The sequence below is a fragment of the Scleropages formosus genome, chromosome 21 (assembly GCF_900964775.1).
Source record: "Scleropages formosus chromosome 21, fSclFor1.1, whole genome shotgun sequence".
NCBI lineage: Eukaryota > Metazoa > Chordata > Actinopteri > Osteoglossiformes > Osteoglossidae > Scleropages > Scleropages formosus.
In genome coordinates this window covers 11691913-11711603 of record NC_041826.1, presented here as the reverse complement: position 1 = coordinate 11711603, position 19691 = coordinate 11691913, and the positions used below count along the sequence as shown (strand labels likewise).

Genomic DNA, 19691 nt, shown 5'->3' with positions numbered 1-19691 from the left:
CACTTTTATTTTTTGAACTGTTTCATTTACGAAAATTTGTACAATAGCTGTTAACTGTTGTGTGTGTTATTCTGTGTTGTGTAGGATAAACACTGTCTCAGTAGACATGATCAGGCTGTTCTTTTATTGTTAGTAGGAAAGTTCAGTCTCATTGCAGCCCAAAGAAACAGATCCTGATTAGCAGTAATCTGGGATTACTTCATGTTAATCTAGGTTAGTTTGTCCATTACTGCTTCTCTTCTGCTTCTCTGCAAAAGGCCCCCTGTCTTCTGAGATGTTTATCGATTAACTGAATTCACTTTAGCATTAATGGATCTCGCCGTCCCTGTTTTAGACAACACGAAAAGGCAGCAGGACAGACACCCCAAAATGTCGGCATCTGTATCAGCACAGCCCTGTCATGTTCCCAGAGGATTGGAAATGAATGTGTTCAACACATAAGTAGGAGCACAGCATTGGTTTGCAAAACGGGAAATATTTCTGTGCTCCTTCTCGAATTTTAGATGGGTGTGGCCGTTGAAAAGTGCAGTTAAATTTAGACAGCATCAATGAGCACCTGTAATTCCTGTAAGACACTAAGACGGATAAATCCCCAACCACGAAACACCCTGGGTGCCAACGGCTGAATCTGTTGCTTCTTCCTGCCTCTTCATGGTCTACGCAAGAATTTGTAGAGGTGATTGGGGAGAGAACTGCTGTTGGAGCCAAGCTTTGGCCTTGTGTGGGGATGGAGACGTGTGCCATGGGGAAACAAAGGGCTTTATCCACATCTGAATGATGCCATGTCAACGTAAAAGTGGCCAGACCTGGGAAGACAGCGAGAGGAACTCGGAGAGGCGTTGCAGCACACGGTGGGAGTAGGGGAACACCGGGCTCACAGGTGAGCTCCAAGACTCCCATCTTTTAAGTATTACAAGATGATTTAAGTAAAAACAGGAGAATGTGTTTACTTTGTTTTATATCAGCAATGTCAGCATTTAACAATGACATCATTAAAAAGGCTTCACATTTTTAATACAGGAAACATCTTAAATGAGAATGGCAGTTTCTTGGCTGTAAAGCTTCACATCAGTAGCTGTTCTGCCTAAATGTACAGTATAGAAAACTCTACACTAATGTAGAGTTTTGACAATAAATATACTTTAAAAGGCCTAACCAGAGTTTTATGTTACTTTTACAGTACTGCAGGAGTAAAAAAATTTGATACATATAGTCATAAGGTGATGACAGAAGACAGAGGAAGGGTATTTCGAAGCTAGTAAATAATGCAGTTACCATGTTTATCCGTACTTGTTCTTGGCCTTCACTAAATCCAATGATATACTTCACTATTATGGTTAGAGGCAGCTTAGGTGGTTCTTTACTCTGTTTATGGTAAAATCTTTGACGACTTGGATGTGCACAGCTTGTTATGCCGTTCAGAGAAAAGGTCAAAGCAGATTGAGATGTGCAATGGGCACAGCTCTCGGTCCCTCCAACGATTAGTGTTAGTTTAGTGTCAGTAAAACACCAGGAACTGGAGCTGGCGCAATGCTTACATAACATGTACAAAATAAAACGTAAAGTACATAGCGTGGCTGGGTGTAAGGTCACATGCCTTCCTTCGGTCACTGTGGAACTTTCCTCATCCGGTCCAATACTCTTAGCAAACCACTGCCAACTTCCCAGTGTCCTCAATTCCAAGTAAAATATACTGTTTTCAGATTAATGTCGTATGTCAGATAGATAGATAGATAGATAGATAGATAGAAATGAAGAAGGTTTTAACATAATGATGTAAATATTGCAGATTATGCGGGTATGAGTTTACATGACCTGCTTTTTGAAATACAGTAATTGGAATAGTACAGGATAGAAAGGAATAATCTATTGCTAAGCATTAAATGGTCATTTAGCTTTAGGGCACTGGCTTTAAGATGAGTACATTCATAACACAAAATAATGATCACAGTATTGACGTAGATGAACTATGGAACACAGCATAAAGAGATAAGACCCCTACACTCAAGAGCGGAGGTCCTGTTCTCTGGCCCAGAACGATCCCAATGTCTCAGTTTCAAATTGTTGTTTTTTACCAAAGATGAGGGGATGTGTGATCGTCCTTCATTTAAAATATAAATCTCAAAGGTATCTGCAGTTGAATATCCTATTTCAGATCGCAGCATAAATGTCTTTCGAGAGCATTGAGTCTTCAAGTCTTCTTACACGATTCAGTCCTACATTTTTTGTACAGACCTCTGTTGGACATGGTTACTGTAGACAAAGATTTCTTAGAGAATTGTTGATATGCTGCACTATACAGCATTGTACTCTTATCCTCGGTTTTTGGTGCTCCATTCAGAGTAGAAACTTGAGTGATCATGAGGGGCGTCAAAGTTCCAGACAGCCCTCAGACAATGTCCCACCTAGATGAGCTCATTTGATTTAGAAAGCTTTGCTTCGTAGAGTTTTTTCCAAAGTAAAGACTAAGAAGGTCAAGTAATAAGGTAACAGAATTCTCTGTAGATGCAGAACTTTGAAAGCATGCTTTTGGGTGGTCTTTGGGAGATCTTCGCTATCAAATTCTTTGCTGCTTCACGTTAAATGAGACAACGTGGCAGCACACTGATCCACTTATCTCATTTCTTCCACTTCCCCCCAGAAGTGCGGTCGAGCTGCCCCTCGGCCTGCTGCTTTACGCGATACCGATACCCCGATGCACAGGACACGTCACCTTCTTCAGGACGGGCAAACCGAAATTCCTCAGTGATTCTGCGGTGGTTGTTCTCGGCGTTGCTCTTCTTCCACCTCTGATCTCATTACCTCATTCTCGGGGGCTTTTCAAGTGACACGCTCCTGAAAATAGGCACGTCAAAGCCAGTTACCGTTCTGCAGGAAGTTCACCTGTTAATCCGCCCAGCGAAGGGCTCATGGGCTCCGGCGAACCGACACACCCTGTACTCACTCTCCATACCTTCATTTCTGTGTGTCCCTTGTACAAAAGTCTTCATTGCTGCGAAACTATAAATGCTCCTTCTGGTTCTGGTGTCACAGTGTAGCTTATTCTTAAAATATGGTACTCAAGAGGAACTTTTGTCCTTTTGCACTGTACGGTTTTTCCGGGGTTACTGAGGTTACTACAGTTTCCTGGGACACTTGAGGTTAAGTATGTTGCTGAGAACGGAAGAGCCGACGCTCTTATTGGGCTCAAAGCTCGACACAAGTTTTCTTACTTACAGAAAGCACTTTTGTCATCACTTGTGTTCCGTTCTGCTGGGGTGCTGCTTGGACTTTTACAGAACCACAGTGGGGTAATTCATGGATAGAGAGCTCAGAATGTTTTTTCATGCAGGCATCATATTTCATTTTATAGTGGTGGAAAACTGAAGAAATCCTAGTGTTCAGTGTGTGTTTGCATCCCTCGTGTCATCAGCGTGTGTCTTTTCCCCAAGAGCTGGACGCTGTGCAGTAACATCCAAGGCCGCCAGGGATGAGTGGCCTGGAGAGGACATCTGCAGGGTGGAACAGACCCACTCACTCCAGGAGCAGCAGCACCGCCTCCTCCAGGCTCTCTCGACAGGCAAGCGCCACCCATTCCTCCTCCCTTCCTGTATTCCTAACCAGTTCCTCCTCTGTTCCTTTAATTCTCCCCGATTCCTCCTCCGTTCCTCCGCTCCTCCTCCATTCGTCCATTCCTCCATTTCTCCATTAGTAACAAAAAAGACGATGGAGACATGTTTCTACAGATGAATACTGTACAAGTTGATGAATACGTCTGTGCTCTCATGGCCATGCTGTTTACGGAGTGCCGAACACATAGAGCGCGAACACAGTGCCCGTGTTCCTGCCCTAACTGCACAAGGCCACAGTCACACGTCTGTTGGCGCACTGAGGTTCCCCAAGGTTGAAACCGTTATTCGAGCCCCTAGACATCTGCGTGCGGATTGCAGTCCGTCCTGGACTTTCGGGGTAGGAAGCCGAAAGGGTAGCGAGCCTGACCTGTCGCTCGGCTGCGTGTTCAGAACGTCAAGGACTGGGAGGTGATGGATGACATCCAGGCTGAGATGGCATTGGGTGGGGATCCTCTCCAGGAGGTGACCATACCAGGAATCTGTGAGGGCTACCTGATGAAGAAGAGGAAGTGGCCCCTCAAGGGCTGGCACAAGGTGAGGCTCACAGCATTTAAGTGACAAATGAACACCAGTGTTTACCTTCAGGGTAAATAACAGTGTAAATCCGCACCTTGTGTTTTCAGAGGTATTTCGTGCTGGACAAAGGAGTCCTCCGCTACGCCAAAACGCAGCAAGATGTAAGTCGGGCGTCCGGCATCTTTCTCATCAAAACCGACTTACAGGGTCACGCTCGTCACATCTGTGTCCTTCACGTGTTCTCACATGTGTCCTTGTGGCCAGATCGCGAAGGGCAAACTGCATGGCTCCTTGGACATCAGCCTGGCTGTCATGTCTATCAACAAGAAGTCCAAGCGCATGGACCTGGACACTGGTGACAGTCTATACCACATAAAGGTATATATGTATCACATTGCCTTAATTTTATTGCAATTTTTTTTTTGTCACCGCTCATCTGACTTTTTATAGGCACAGTAAATGCACATGAGGTTTCACTTCCCAATATAGAGACATGTAACTTGTAGTGATGAGCAAGAACTTTGGACGATTGGTTTAAGGTTATTGAATATATATACTATTTGCACACACACACACATTTTCGGAACCGGTCCAACCCACTGTGCCACCACACCCCCATCTCTCTCTCTCTCTCTCTCTCTCTCTCTCTCTCTCTCTCTCTCTCTCACACTCACACACACACACACACACACACACACACACACACACACACACACACACACACACACACACACCAGACATTTAAATATATATTATTGAATATGTAGTACACTGTTGAAACTATTAGCACTGGATTACTGAGCTACGGAGATAGACTAGCAAGTGTAAAATGATTTTATTTACTATGTAAACCTAATAAATCAAGCTGAAGCTGTTAGGTGCAGGGTAAAAATGTAAAAAAAAATTCCCCTAAATACATACTTATCTAATAGTTGGGGGTGCGGTGGCGTGGCAGGTTTGGCCGGGTCCTGCTCTCTGGTGGGTCTGGGGTTCGAGCCCCGCTTGGGGTGCCTTATGACAGACTGGCGTCCCGTCCTGGGTGTGCCCTGTGTTGCTGGGTTAGGCTCCGGTTCGCCGCAACCCTGCTTGGGACAAGTGGTTTCAATCAGTGTGTGTGCTTATCTAAAAAGAGCTGAAAAGAGCAGCATGTCTGTGATGCTCTTCAAGAGCTGTGTTCCTAAGGCACTGACTGGCCCCTGCGAACCGTCTGCCCCCTCACAGGCAAAGAGCCAAGACATGTTCTACATCTGGGTGACCAAGCTGTGCGTCCACCGCGCATACAAGAGGAACGAGGCAGCACACGTTCACACGGACTTCCTGCAAGCGCTCTCCCACACAGCCACCTCTGCGCAGAGGAATGGTGCTGCAGCAGACATCGTGAGTCCCCCAGCAGGCGTCTGTTGAAGAACAGCTGGTCTTCAGAGCTCAGCAGGTCACGGTGTTCACGGTGCTGCTCGGTATGGCCAATAAGTCGTGAGACTGGCCACCGCATAACGCTGCATGCTATGAGTGCGTGTATTGTTCAGCAGTGTTACCCGGCATGCAGTCTTAGAACTTATTGACTGTGTCGGACCTGCAAACGCTGCTGCCGTTTGTAACACCAGTTCAGTGTCAAAAGGTCTTTTCAGAAGTATGTTAATTCCTGCAATAATCCAAGCAGAAGATTGAAAGTGGTCCAGGGGTCAAACACTGGAGTGCTGCTCAGTGAGACTCTCACGTTAAACACAGTGCTCATTATGACGCCGATGTGAAACACGCACACTGCTCAGTGTATCCATAGTGTTGTCTTTTCCACTGTCTTCTTGGCTCGAACACCACAGGCTTCCTGCTCCTCCTACCAGAGTGATGCAACTCAGTGCCAAGGGGACCTGCTGCCCCAGGTGGAGAAGCCGCCATCCGTGGCTCCGGGTGTGAACAGCAAGGTGTCTGCCTGGCTGCAGCAGACCCAGGAGGCCGACTGCTGCTTCCATGGTGGGCTGCGCCGCTACACACTCTTCACCAGCGCTGCCAGAGCAGAACTGAGGAGTAGAGCACACCGTTGGCCCCTGACCTGCAACCTTTAGTTATATCCGAAGCTGGTTCAACCCATTCCCTCTGGTTACTCGGGATGCCTCGTGCACACGCCTGCACATTTTGAGTTGTCTGGCAGCAGCATGGAGTGTGGAGTATGGAGGTGGAGGTGGAGGTGGAGGTGGATGGTGATGGAGAGGCAGCACCTCAGTGACACCTCAAAACTGGTAGATGTAGAAGCCATAGGGTCATCGGTTAGAGAACCAACTGTTGGCTTCTTTCACACCTTCTTCATTCTGTTTAAGAACTTAAGGCAGTGTGTATTTTTCATAGTAATAACAATAATAATGACAGTAATAATAATAATGACTGTCCATCCATTGGGTGATATTTTGGTTCATGATTTCAATTATGTTAGCTTCTTTTCAAAAAATAAACACTAAATTCTTCCCACAAAAGTTCTTATTGCCGAGAAGTTTGTCACTCCAAGTTCTTAAGATGAGAACCAACCGTACCTGTCGGCCGAAGTCTGACCTGACTGTCATGCTGGTGTCTTTCATACTTGCCGCAGTGTGAAAGCACAGGATCAGAAAACACACGATGGAACTAGTAATAGGGTTCATATGATTTATTCCAGTAAATGAATATGATCTTGGAATTCTTTTGGCCGTACTGCTTCGGTGCTTCTGCTCTCCTCTTTACGGCTTTAGACGAGTTCTGCCGTGTGCGTTGCAGGACTGCGCGCAGTGCGTGATGTTGCGTGCGCTCTCGTGTCCACAGAGCTGTCGCGCTGCCAGGCCGACCTCACCGAGCTGAACCAGCTGGTGCAGAAGCTGCGCTCTCTGGAAGGGAGCCAGAGCATCACGAACGGAGACCTCCAGCGCTTCATTAGCATCCAGGTGCTGTGAGCATCATGCGATCATCTCCCCACCTACGTGCATCTTTGTCGAGCTGTTTAGTCTTTAAACTCAGTCTGATACACTTGCTCTGTAGGTTCATTTACTGTCTGTGGATAAGCTCTTCATCCTCTTACTATTATTATTATTATTATTATTATTATTATTATTATTATTATTATTATTATTATTACCACTACTACTACAGGCTTGTTATTTAAAGTGTTAGTTAAATTTAAATATGTTGTTAAATTTTCAATTACAACATTTTATTAAAGACAGGAGGACTGTATGAGGTAATAATAATAATAATGATGATGATGATAATAATAATAATAAAACAGATTGTTGTTATTATTGACCCTCCTTTTTTATGATGCACAGTGTTATGTGTGTATTTATGTTTGTCTGATGTGACTAGAGAACAAATACAAATAACAGAAGAGAACAGAGTCCATACTGACAGACTCAGAATATTATTTATAAGCATCTCCTCTACCAACATCAGAATTCTGTCAGTTGAAATATTGACAGTGATGATAAATGTAGCACCTAATGAAGTGTTAAGATGGGACTCTGAGGCTTATGACTTTAGAACAGTTTTTCTGTAATAATTTGTGTTTCCTTAGAATCTGTCCTTAGAAAAGCCCAAGAAGAAGTCTGGAAAGATCTGGAGCCATTCTCGCACCTTGTCCAGGGTGGAGATCTTGGGAATGGTATGACTCGCGTCCAGCTCTTCTGTAACGCTGCAGTCCACTTTCAGAAACATTAGGAACACAAATGACAATGAATGCATGAAAGTATAACAATAAAAGAAATAATACATTTGTTACAAGTATTATAAGATATGTTGGTCTTATCATTGCCATGCCAAAATACCGTTTCCTTTCCTATTTTCACTCAATTTGTCCTTTTCAAGTAACTGCTAATAACATTTTTAAATCCCGTTCCAAGCCTTTTCGTGGGATCACTAAATCGGTGAGTCCGCCAAAACTCCGGAGAACGTTAAGTCCTACTACTAATATGCTAAATAAGCCTGTCCTTTGAACCATCAGCCACAGAAAACATAAGCCTTCATACCAGCAGAGCAACATGTCTGGTGCAGCTGGTCCATCCAGTTTGACACCTTTACCATGCAGGTTGGCACTGCATGTGTGTGTGGTACAGACCTGCGGCGATGCTTCCATTGCTGGCTGTGATGAGCCAAAACTTGAGGAAGGGGGAGTCGATCCGTTTCTGCTTATTGTGCTCTTCGGTGAACTTCCCTTCTTCGCCATTAAAATCTTTGGCGTGTCCTGTTTCACTTACACTGGCAGCAGAAAGCAAATGCACATGTATTTCAGATGTGTTATTGCATTGTAAAGGTTACGCTGACCAACTGTAATTTGTGTGGCTTCAGCAACATGTCTTGAATTTTAGAGCAGGTCTTCTACACCTTTTTTTCCTAAACGTTGTGCCTTGCTTTGCTACTGGAATACTGAGCAGTGCTCTCACACCAGCTCCCCTCACTCCCTTCTGCATCACTTACCAGCTGTCGTCCAGCCACCTGAACACCTCTTGCCACCTAGGGACTTCTGTCCCGTCCATCCCAGACTACGTGTGCTCCCAGCTGACCCCTCCAAGTGTCACCTCCCCAGAGGGAAAGAAGATCCAGCAGGACATCTGCAATGTCTCTCAGAGGGGTAGGGCTGACCTAACACTAGTGAAAGTGTCTCCTACACCTGGACTTACGAGGGCAGCACAGTGGCGCAGTGGGTAGTGCTGCTGTCTCAGAGCACCTGGTTGGTGTGAGAGGACGTGGGTTCGATCCCCACTTAGTCTGTGTGGAGTTTGCATGTTCTCCCCATGCCTGCGTGGGTTTCCTCCGTGTGCTCTGGTTTCCTCCCACACTCCGAAGACATGTTGTTTAGGTTTCCCCATAGTTTGTGAGTGACTGAGAGAGTGTGTTCCACTGATGTATGGATGAGTGATCCGTTGTAAGTAGTGTATCTAGCAGTGTAAATCGCCTTGGTGAATAAAGTATGTGGGCTGATTACACTACATACAGTTCATTGGAATTTGCTTTGGAGAAAAGTGTTTGCTAAATAAATAAATGTAAGTGTAAAATATATTCAGATAATCCTATAATTAGCAGTTGTGCTGGGGTTTCTTCATGCCCCCTCTTTAGAAAGGTAAAACATAGTACCCTAGTGCAGGAGTTGATCTCTCCATTCAGCCCAACAAAAGTACAGTGCTTCTCCACTTCTAGCTGCTTGGTGGTCCCACTCATGGGGGTCCAAAATTGATAGTTTGTAGGTCCTCGGCTGTGTGTTGCTTTGGAGAAAAGCACTCTGCCAAATGAATGCGTGCAAATGTACTGTAAATATGATGTGCTATAACTGCAATTATCCAAATAGAAACAAGTTTCTCCATTGAAGCTCGATGCGTCAAGTGGAGTTTTGCTCTTGCTGCTTCTCTCTGCAGTTCATGCATCACTAAAGTCTGTGCATGAAGCTCTGGCCCAGGAGCGCCAGAGGCTCCAGGAGGCCTGGACGAACCCAGACCTACACCAGCCCACCTCTCAGCAGCTGGCTACGCTCTGCTCCCCTCTGCCAGAGGTAAAGATGGACAGTGGCACACCTTAGCTGTCATGTCCCAAACAGATTCTGAGGGTAAAGCCAAAATCCAGATCTCAGTTTTCCTCAGCAGTCCCATAATTGCCTGCGCCTGGTTTTGGTCAGCAGTTCTGCAATTTCCAAGTCTCTTCAAACGTAGCACCTGGTTCTGTGGTTGTGCTGCTGGGATAATAAGGGGAACCAAGGCAGATGTTCCCGAGTGTTTACAGAAGCAGTTGTCTCTCCATGTTGAGTCTCTTACACCATTTGGACATCGGTCACGTGGCTGTCGTAGAATTTTCGGCTAACGCAAGGGTGTGGTCAATAGCGGTTCAGTGAGCACAGACGATACATGCACATGGGACCAGCAGTGTCAGTACACATTAAGGACCAATTCTTTTAACCAACAACATTGCTTTAATACCACATGTGCTATAGTTTGTGCGAATACCAAAACCCTGTGTAATGCATAAAGTCATAAGAAGAGGAGCAACAACAGGGCGTCGGGAGGAATTGTTGAGGGGTATGGCCTATCGCAGGACCCAGCTGCAGGAACTGAGATAGATGCAAAGGGCGGGGTCAGCATGGAAGCAGTTGTTTGTGGAATACTGTCAGTATGTGTACATAATAGGGATGTGACGAAATACAGATCTCAACGTCGTTGAACTTCGAAAGTTCTTGGCAGCTCCAGATTCCCTTAAATTTTATCAACGCTTTTTCGGTGGATACGAATTTGATGCGGAAGAAAGTAGTCAAAGCAAGGCAGCTCATTGTAGGCTTTATTTTACATGTAGATGTGTTGCTGTCTGCAAGTCTAGGTGCACGTGAGAGAGACTGTGATAATTAATGATTGTACAACACTACAGTACAGAACTACATGCGCACCGCTACACACCTTTATATGCGAACCACTACTCAACGATTTGCACGTATATTGGCATATCGATTATGCTGTGAATGCATTAGGCCTACTTTGAAAGAGTTTGCATACCATGTATGTCATTGTGGTCTTTTGCGTAGGGTAAGACGATTTGTGTAAGTTCACATATATGCAGCTTGTTTTGACTTTTTAGGTGGAAATCCTCATACCGATATGAATGAATGCTTATATTCTTACTAATATTTCATTTGGGCATAAACCAACGGTTTTTGAATTGTCGAAAAGGGAAATTATTTTTGTGTGTAAAGTTGAAACCAAATAATTTTTTTTTCTTTTAACCGAAATGTACATGCGGATTAGTAAGAATGATACTTTCCGTTTTAATTTTCATTAAAAACTGCATCTGCATTTGCATCTGCACGGATTTCTAAGTTTAAATCCACATTTGGCGAATGCAAGTTTTGATCAGCTCCGTCACATCACAGGTACATAAGGAACATGAAAACTTTCCTTTTACATGGAATGTGGATTGGAATTGACCCACGTAGTTCTACTTAATAATGTTATAATTCAGAAATTCCATCCCCGTCACCTGAACCCAGAGCCATAATTTGTGTGTGTGTGTGTGTGTGTGTTCAGCTGGAGTTCCAATCTTGTCTAACAAATGTTCACACCCTTACACTGCTGGCCCGGAGGAGGTGCGTCTCTCCCAAAACTCACCCACATCCCCAAACCTTCGTAGTTTCTGATCATTCTGATACTTTCTGTTTTTAGGCACTAAAAGCAGGGTTTCACATTTTCCGTTGAAACGTCATTTGTCCCTTTTTCACATGTTTATTTTCCCCATCTTGTGCGGTGCTGAGGGACTTTGAGTGCTGGATGATACATGTTCATTCATTCATCATGAGCTGCATTCAGTTTTAACTCCTACTAGTGATACAGCATTGAACAGTATTGTTTTTACACTCAACATTTCAACACCAATTGGACAAAGTTATCAAAGAAAGAAAGTAAACTGACAGCTGCAGTGGCAGCAGTCTTCCGCTAAACACCTTAAAGAGGGATGTGACATTAGCTTGCACAAAAATTCATGACACGCGTCATATTAGTGTGGAAGGGTATGAGCATCTGTGGGAAGCAGTCGGCTGCGTGACATGCGCTCCCGGTCCCTGTGACACCTGTCTCGGCCCTGCAGCCCATGGCGCCCGTGGCAGGCAGCGCTCCCTCGGTGGCCGACTCCACGTACTACGATGCGAGCGATGACGTTCTGTGTGGGAGCTCCTCCGAGAACGAGGCGTCTGACGAGTCGGGGCTGAGCGACGCCACCTCCACCAATTCCGAGCTGGACGAAGGCCGTGGTGCGTCCTTCCCTTCGCTCTCCTCTCCGTCGTCCTCTTCCCTCGCTGCGCTCAGGGCCGCAGTCCAGAGTACCAGAGAGCATCGCTGCTTTCCACCTGTGTTTATACGCTGAGCTGACGGCACACCCATGCGTTCTAAATTTAACTTCAATAAACTGAGCGACGGTTGCATTTTTACGGTTTTAATGACTGGTCAAAGCAGTCAAGGTGACTTTAGGGTTTGGAACAAAATGTGTTATGAACAGCTTTCCGGTCCCTGTTGAGGAGCGAGTGGGCGCACATCCCTCTCGCTGCGAAACTCAACTTCGTTACTGCTTTGCATCAATCTGTACATTGCTGTGGCAAATCAGCGGGGAATTCAGTGGCCGCGTCATGGGATTTGGTTCGAAAAGACACGTAGTGTGAAACATCAGGCCTTTATTCCTTCCAGGTATCTGTGCAAACAGCATGCTGGGAGACATCTCCAAAGAGAAGCTCCCCTAACAATGCATCTTATTGATCTATATCTATATCTATATCTACACGTATATCTATATCTATATCTACATGTATATCTATAGCTATATCTATAGCTAAATCTATGTATTATACTATAAGGGAGGGGAGGTGCATATTCGTAAGAAAAACTACCAAAATACAGCATCAGTGACGGGCGCTCAGTGAGTACAAAGGGCGAGTGCTGAAACAGTTCGTATGAGACAACTTGCAGGTAGCGCAGAGATATGAAGAACAGATGCATCCAAAGTACAGCACCCTTGACTAGATAACGGGAGTCCCATGTTATGCACAACATGATTCCATCATACAAAAGACAAAACGTGCATCATCATTAATTTTCTCTCTCAGCTGTACCAGGTACTGTACGTGTTACCTTGGTATCTGGGTGTGTGTGCCTCTGTGGTGCATTTGTGATGAGCTGAAAATCAAAAGTGGATCACATTTCTTTGACCCTAGTGCATTTCCCCCCTCCAACAACAGCAGCCACACTCGAGTACCACAACAGATCGGGTCCACGGGCCCTACGCGGCACCGCATCCAAGAGCACAGGGCGCCGCACTGCCCTGCCTGCTCCCTGCCCGGACAACAGCCACATCGGTCTCATGACCATTCTGTACAACAACATCGGGAAGGATCTGTCGCGCGTCTCCATGCCAGCCCCCCTCAACGAGCCCATCTCCTTGCTGCAGAGGCTCTGCGAGGAGCTGGAGTACTCGGAACTGCTGGACACGGCAAGCTACACCAAAGACCCCTACGAGAGGATGGTAAGGGCCCTCGTGTCCTGTTCTTTCTCCGGAACGTCGCCAGGTTCTGCTATGCGTGCCATATCCTGCCTGTTCTGTGTGATACCGATGACGAATTGAAAAATCTGTAATTTGAGCCTAAGCAAGGAGTAATTTGGGTAATTTATTTCTGTAATTGTAAATGAGTAACTGTACAAAGAGCCATGTTATCTTCAACACCTGCTGGACACCTCATTGCCACGGATGTGGGCAGTTCAGCCTAACTCAGTTACATTTGCAGGTGGTTCTGTTCCGACGGCCTCGTCACAAATATCATTTTATTGTATTTTATACAAGTTGGGCTCAAATTCACCCTGCATTTATGGAAATAAAGCAACAATAATAGTACTTTTATTTGAATATTGATTTCTTTTTGACCACCCACCTCCGGCTGTAAGCACCTTTTTGCAGTCAGGTGGCACAGAATGTCAGTAGCTGTCCTGCGTTTGCCTTTAAATTTGCCAGAACGATTTGTGGCCATAGAAGAGGTCAGTGCTTCCTGCACCTTCCCCCACAGGTGTACGTTGCAGCGTTTGCCATCTCCGGGTACGCAACTGCCCGATACCGCAGCAGGTACAAGCCTTTCAACCCTGTCCTTGGAGAAACCTTTGAATGTGAGCGTGAAGACAAGGGTTTCCGCTTCATCAGTGAACAGGTTCGAACCCCTCTGAGCACTGAACCCAATTGTGTATCGACCTCCTACAGTCTGTGTCGTTCTCTAAATCCAGGGCTACTGTAAGTGCTCACTCCAGACTGATGTACTGTGTGTGTCTCTAGGTCAGCCACCACCCTCCTGTCTCCGCTTGCCATGCTGAATCCAGGAACTTCTCCTTCTGGCAAGGTGGGTTTCAGTGGCCATCCAGCACCTACACTCTAGGATGTATGTATGTATGTTTACGACTGCATATGTCCCACAATCACTTCCCTCCAAAGGGTGCGTGGAAGGTAATGAAGAAATAATGTTTTGTGCAATTCTGTCCTTTCAAACAGATCAGAGGTGGAAGAACAAGTTTTGGGGTAAATCACTGGAGATCATGCCAACGGGAATGTTGAACGTCACTCTTCCAAGGTGAGTCCTGAACCTTTGGGCAGCCACGAGAACCTTCCTTATGTAAAAAAAAAAAAACACGAATGAAGGCAGTAGGTGACTCCTCAGCAACTCCCCGCAGGTTCGGCGATCACTATGAGTGGAACAAGGTGGTTACCTGCATCCATAATGTGCTGAGTCAACAGCGCTACCTGGAGCACTATGGTGAGGTTGTTATCCGCAACCTCAAGAGCTCCGTCTGCACCTGCAAAATCACGTTTGTCAAGGTTTGTCAAGCTCTGCTCTTTTATAATTACAGCTGCTGTCATTTTGGGGACAGCTGGTTGTGTACTGGTTAAAGCTACTGCCTTTAAACTCAAAGGTCACAGGTTTGAATCCCACCTCCAGCTGTAGTACCCTTGACCAAGGTACTTACCCTAATTTGATCCAGTAAAATGACCCAGCTGTGTGAATGGGTATATAGTTGTAGCTGTAAATTCCTAACTTCATCTGACTACTGAACAATACAGTGTCTATACATCTAAGTCTTCTTGCTCTGTTAGAAGGTTTGTGTGTTAAAATTTGTTGAAACCACTTGAGTAAGAGCTGCACCCAGCAGCTTGTCCTCATTTGCAGGACCACTTCCTTTAAGTGCTTCTTAATATGGATGGTTTTGCATGACCGTCCTTCTGTCATCCTCCTTCCAAAGTCTCGCTACTGGGGCGCAGACAACAACATGAATGAGGTGCAAGCAGTTGTTCTGGATCAAAGGGGCACTGCAGTCCACCGCTTTGGGGGCTTTTGGCATGAAGGAATCTACTGTAACACCCTGCCAACGCCCTGCTGTGTGTGGAAGCCAAGTGAGTGTTGACTTTTTTACCCTGCTTATACCTCACCCCCTACAGAAACTCGTTTTTGGCCATAAGAGCACCTTCGAGTTCCACGTGCCCATGACAGACATTGCTTTTAAAGTTCTTGCTGGGCAGGTACAGGATATTAAAGAATCCAAGAGCTCAAATGGATATGGGTCTCAACTTGTTTTCTCTCTAAGCTGAATGGGGAGAGCAAACCTGACCTAAGAGAGAACAGCGCTGCAGCAGAGGGACAGGCAGTTTGATCACTGAGCGCTCATCTGTGCCCTACCTGGAAGGAGCAATGGTATCAGGCTCACAATGCTTCTGACAAGTCTCATTCCTGGGTGTTTCGCTATAGACCCTCAGCCTGCTGAGCACTTCATCTACTACGGCTTTTCAAGCTTTGCCATGGAGTTGAACGAGCTGACCCCCGAGCTGAGGCCCCTTCTGCCCCCAACTGACACCCGTCTGCGCCCTGACCAGAGGTGAGCGCTTCCTTCTGTGGACCACGGTTCTTTTCTTTAACCTGAGGTCCCCCTGACCAAAGAAAATGAGCTGTGCTGACAAATAGAAATTTCTCCACATTCATGATTTTTCTGTATTATTAAAAATGCTACTAATTGTAATTTTTTTCCTTTATATTTCATTTACGGTTGGTTTTCCACTTACAAGGGGCTTATGTTGTAACCCTAACCCTCATCCCCTTATATTACGTGAGCCATAAGTATACAGTATATAAACAATAAACATACATGAATGTTATGCTCTTTAATAGGGCTTTGTTATATTTTTTTCACAAATTTCACACATTATTCATGTCCAAACGACATGCCTATGGAATAATAATATCAGCACAATAATATTTATTATGTGTACTTATTTAGGAATACTATAATTAATACTGTACAATATTTGTTACTGAAAAATTAATACTGAATTTTTTTTGCTCGTTAGCTATTTTAAATAGGACGTAACTTGAATAGAATCACGAACAACACAACAAAATGTTGTGTAAATTAAATGCAGTCGCTGACAGACACACTCACTGAGTCCGTTAGAAATATGGATCCTTGCGGCAGCGACACCAGGTACAGCGTGTGGAGCAGCCGGCATTAGAAACTGACTCGATTAAAAAATATACGGCTAATGAGATGGCCATTGTAAGTTCGGGGTTCCTAAGTCACATCCATCGTATATGACATATATTTTGCATTTCTTTTTAATGGTAATTATTTATTTTCTTTACGTGAGATGCGGTATTTCAGATTCGCAGAGATTCTCAAGGCTCTGTATAAAGTACGAATGGATCTTGTACCCCTTTAAATAGGCCAATAACTTTGGCAGAAGTCTGCCTGGGTTCGAGCAGGACAGCCTTAACTTTGAGGTGCAGCCTGTTCCAGGGCCACTGCCGCCTCCCGATGCGTCGTCTGTCGAGCCCTCGGCTGTTTTTGTCCGTTCCCGAATGCGCGTGCCGTTGGGAGGCTGATGCGGTCTGACCCCCGCCTTTCCCCCTTCAGGATGCTGGAGGAAGGGAAGGTAAGCGAGGCGGACAAGCGGAAGGACGAGGTGGAAGAAAAACAGCGCGAGCGCAGGAAGCTCCTGGCCAAGAGGGGAGAGGAGCACGTGCCTCGATTCTTCAGGTCGGCGTCAGCCGGCCACCTTCCCCGGCTCTGCTTGCGCTCCTCACCTGGAGATGGGCTTTGGCGTGATTCTGTGTCCTCCCCATGAGCGACATGAGCGCACACAGCAGGCTTGATGTGTTGCAAATGAGGGTTTTTACACCATGCTTTGAGAAACTATTTGCCCCTTATCAAGTTTCTCTGTGATTTCAGCTTTTTGACAGTCAGTTTGAACAGATCATTAGGACGATTCTAGCAGTGTACGAATGGGCCCGAGCCATACTGATTCTGATGATTCTAGTTTTTTTTTTTTTTTTTTTTTTTCCCAGCCATTCTGATGTTTACTTCCTTGTATGTTTGGGATCATTTTGTTGGACGGCAGGGTATCGCAGCGCTTGTGTTGCCTGTCACACTACCTGGGCTGGGTTCAATTCCTGTTCAGTCTCTGTGGAGTTTGCCTGTTCGTGTGGGTGTCCTCCACATGCTCCGGTTTCTCCCTACGGTCAAAAAAAATGAGTTGCAGTTTAATTGGTGACTCTAAATTTGCCTTTTGTGTGTGTGTGTGTGTGTGTGTGTGTGAGACACGTGGCTCTGGTATATACGTGTGTGAATAATGATCGTAGGGAGTCTAATGCAGTGCATCTAGCACGATAAGTGACCTTGGATAATGCTAAATACTACATTCCGATTATTGCAATTCCCTGTGGAGACAAATCAGTGAATAAACATAGACGGACAGTGAATGCTGCATAACCCAGCTGTGTTTGAACTCACAGAGAAATTCATGGTTCCTTCAATGATACCAATGCTCTTAGGTCTCATGGCAGCAAAACATCCCCAGACCATGACACTGTCACCATCATGCTGGATTGCTGGTAGAAAGTTCTCACTCTGAATTCCTGTATTTGGCACAGAAAGTTCTACTTTTGTTTTATCAGTCCACAGAATAATTAACGATTCTACACTGTGCTCAGGGAAAGATGCGTCTCTATGAATCTCAGTTTTGCCAACTTGACTTTTGCTGGTGAGGGTAAGAAGCTGACGATTAAATTGGACAGCGCTGCTCAAATCAGGTCTGATTATATGCAAACAGCCAACTCTAATTACCCCTTTAATCGGGTTGACTGAAATATGAATATTTACTTTTTCGCACCCATGCTTGTGCATTTTATTGTCTTGCACACCTAGGAAATGACATAAAAACAACACTGGTGTCGTGTTTTTTCTCAGACTCAACACATACACTACTGGAACTGACAAAAAGATCTCATCAGATTTGAGTAGGAGAAATTGGAGAAAATACTTTTTCACAACACTGTATGTAAAACGCTTCCCCAGGGTTTGGGCCTATCCACTCTCTAGAGAGCTTCTTGTCATTTGTTGTCAGCATTTTCTGTAAATGAATGAGTTGACATTTCTTATATATTTCAGGACACCAAAGGAGACAATTAACTAGTAATTACTGGTGTTAATGTCATTTTTATTTGCTCAGTGTTACCACACTGTTACATCAGTGCATTCTGATGAGGATCTTTCATTCCCAGGAAGTCCCTGGATGCTGCAGGGAGGGAGGTCTGGGTAACCAATGGAACCTACTGGAAAATCCGTGAAAATCCAGGATTTGCCAACACAGAAAACCCTGGACTCTGGTGATTGTTGCTGCTGGAACTGCAGCCTCAAATCTTCAGACTCCTGTGAAACATCACAGCCTGGAGTTTGATGGAACAGGAAATAAGGAGCATCTCAGCAGCACAGATGGGGCTCCCTAACTTGATTGCAGAGGGAGGTTAGTCCTGGGTTCGAATGCTCTGGTTTCGCGGTCATTCTTAGACCTTTTTTTTCCTTTTCTCCTTTCCAACCTTGGCTCCAAACAAGATGTTGTCCCTGCGGCCACGTTGACCTTCTCTTCCCTTGAATGTTAAGCTGAGCCGGATTATTCTGGGATGGGAAGGTGTCAGCTCAAGTGCTTGTCCAGGAAACATTCAGCCATAAGAGCATGCAGTCAGTTTTCTAGTCCTTATATTTTTTAACCCGTTTTGTATGCTTTTTACAAGGGATGACGCAGACTGAGGTGACAGATAAACAATTACATTTATTTACAAACACGTGGTTTTAGTAAAGTGCTGACATATGAATATATGAGTATGAATGAATATGTACAAGACACACGTTTTGCAGTCAGCTCTTTCCCGTTTTACCAGAAAGTACAAACAGGATGAATGAAGGTTATTGTGAATTTAACTGCATTTTAGTTGTGCAAACCAAGTGTATATATTTTTATGAAATGACACTCGTATGAGTTGAAGAACCTCATTTTGACTTCGTACCCCGAATGATATGTAATAATCTGATTATTGCACAAGTGTTCGGTTTACTGTTGATTGGCACTTTTGTACTACAGTAAATGTACTTAGTGCTTCCTCACCCTGAATATGTCCTTTATAGAAGGGTAGCACTCTTACCTCTCTGCTCCTTGGTTGAAATAAGAACATGTGCTGGACCACAGTTGGAAAGCTGTCTTGGAAATACACGGCACTGTATATAGGCCAGATGTAAATAAATATTGCAATAAAATTTGTGATCAGATGAGACTGTGGGAATGTATCTCCACCAGTTACTGATGCGTGAGAGCGTTCATATCAACACACAAATGTTTAAAACAGTCCTGAACTACAGGTAATAGCACTCGTCTATTACATTCAGCTTTTTCATTATTTTGGTGGAGCAAAAGTTGACAGTTTCTCACCTTCATTGAAAAAGTGACTTCTTCAGTAGACATTTGGACATGGGATTTTATCAGTATCTGACAGGCTGCTATCCATCCAGTGTTTTTCGAGCGTTTTGTATATGTACACTGCTTACATCTTGCTACGGATGCATGGAACAGTGGAGACAGCCATAGCTTCATTTTAAAACTTAAAATGCACAGGTGATCCAGGTTAATAGCTTTATGGATGGGTAGGGAGCCAGTCTTTGTAACCATCTGTCAACAACTGACTCTCCAGTTTTCCTCGCCAGTCCGTATAAATACCAGTTCCCACCGCAA

At 44.9% G+C, this 19691-nt stretch overlaps 1 protein-coding gene across 1 annotated transcript; it reads left to right on the top strand.

The window, feature by feature from the left end:
• The first annotated feature begins 3469 nt into the window (after positions 1-3469).
• osbpl7 (oxysterol binding protein-like 7) lies at positions 3470-18298 on the top strand. Its single transcript, XM_029247274.1, is given in 22 exon segments — positions 3470-3559; positions 4002-4145; positions 4235-4288; positions 4392-4505; positions 5349-5504; positions 5948-6098; positions 6918-7036; positions 7663-7731; positions 7988-8011; positions 8565-8715; positions 9497-9630; positions 11147-11194; positions 11649-11865; positions 12820-13127; positions 13663-13800; positions 13923-13986; positions 14136-14214; positions 14315-14459; positions 14882-15032; positions 15385-15511; positions 16544-16666; positions 18190-18298. Coding segments are annotated over 22 exon segments (2715 nt in total).
• Positions 18299-19691: the final 1393 nt, after the last annotated feature.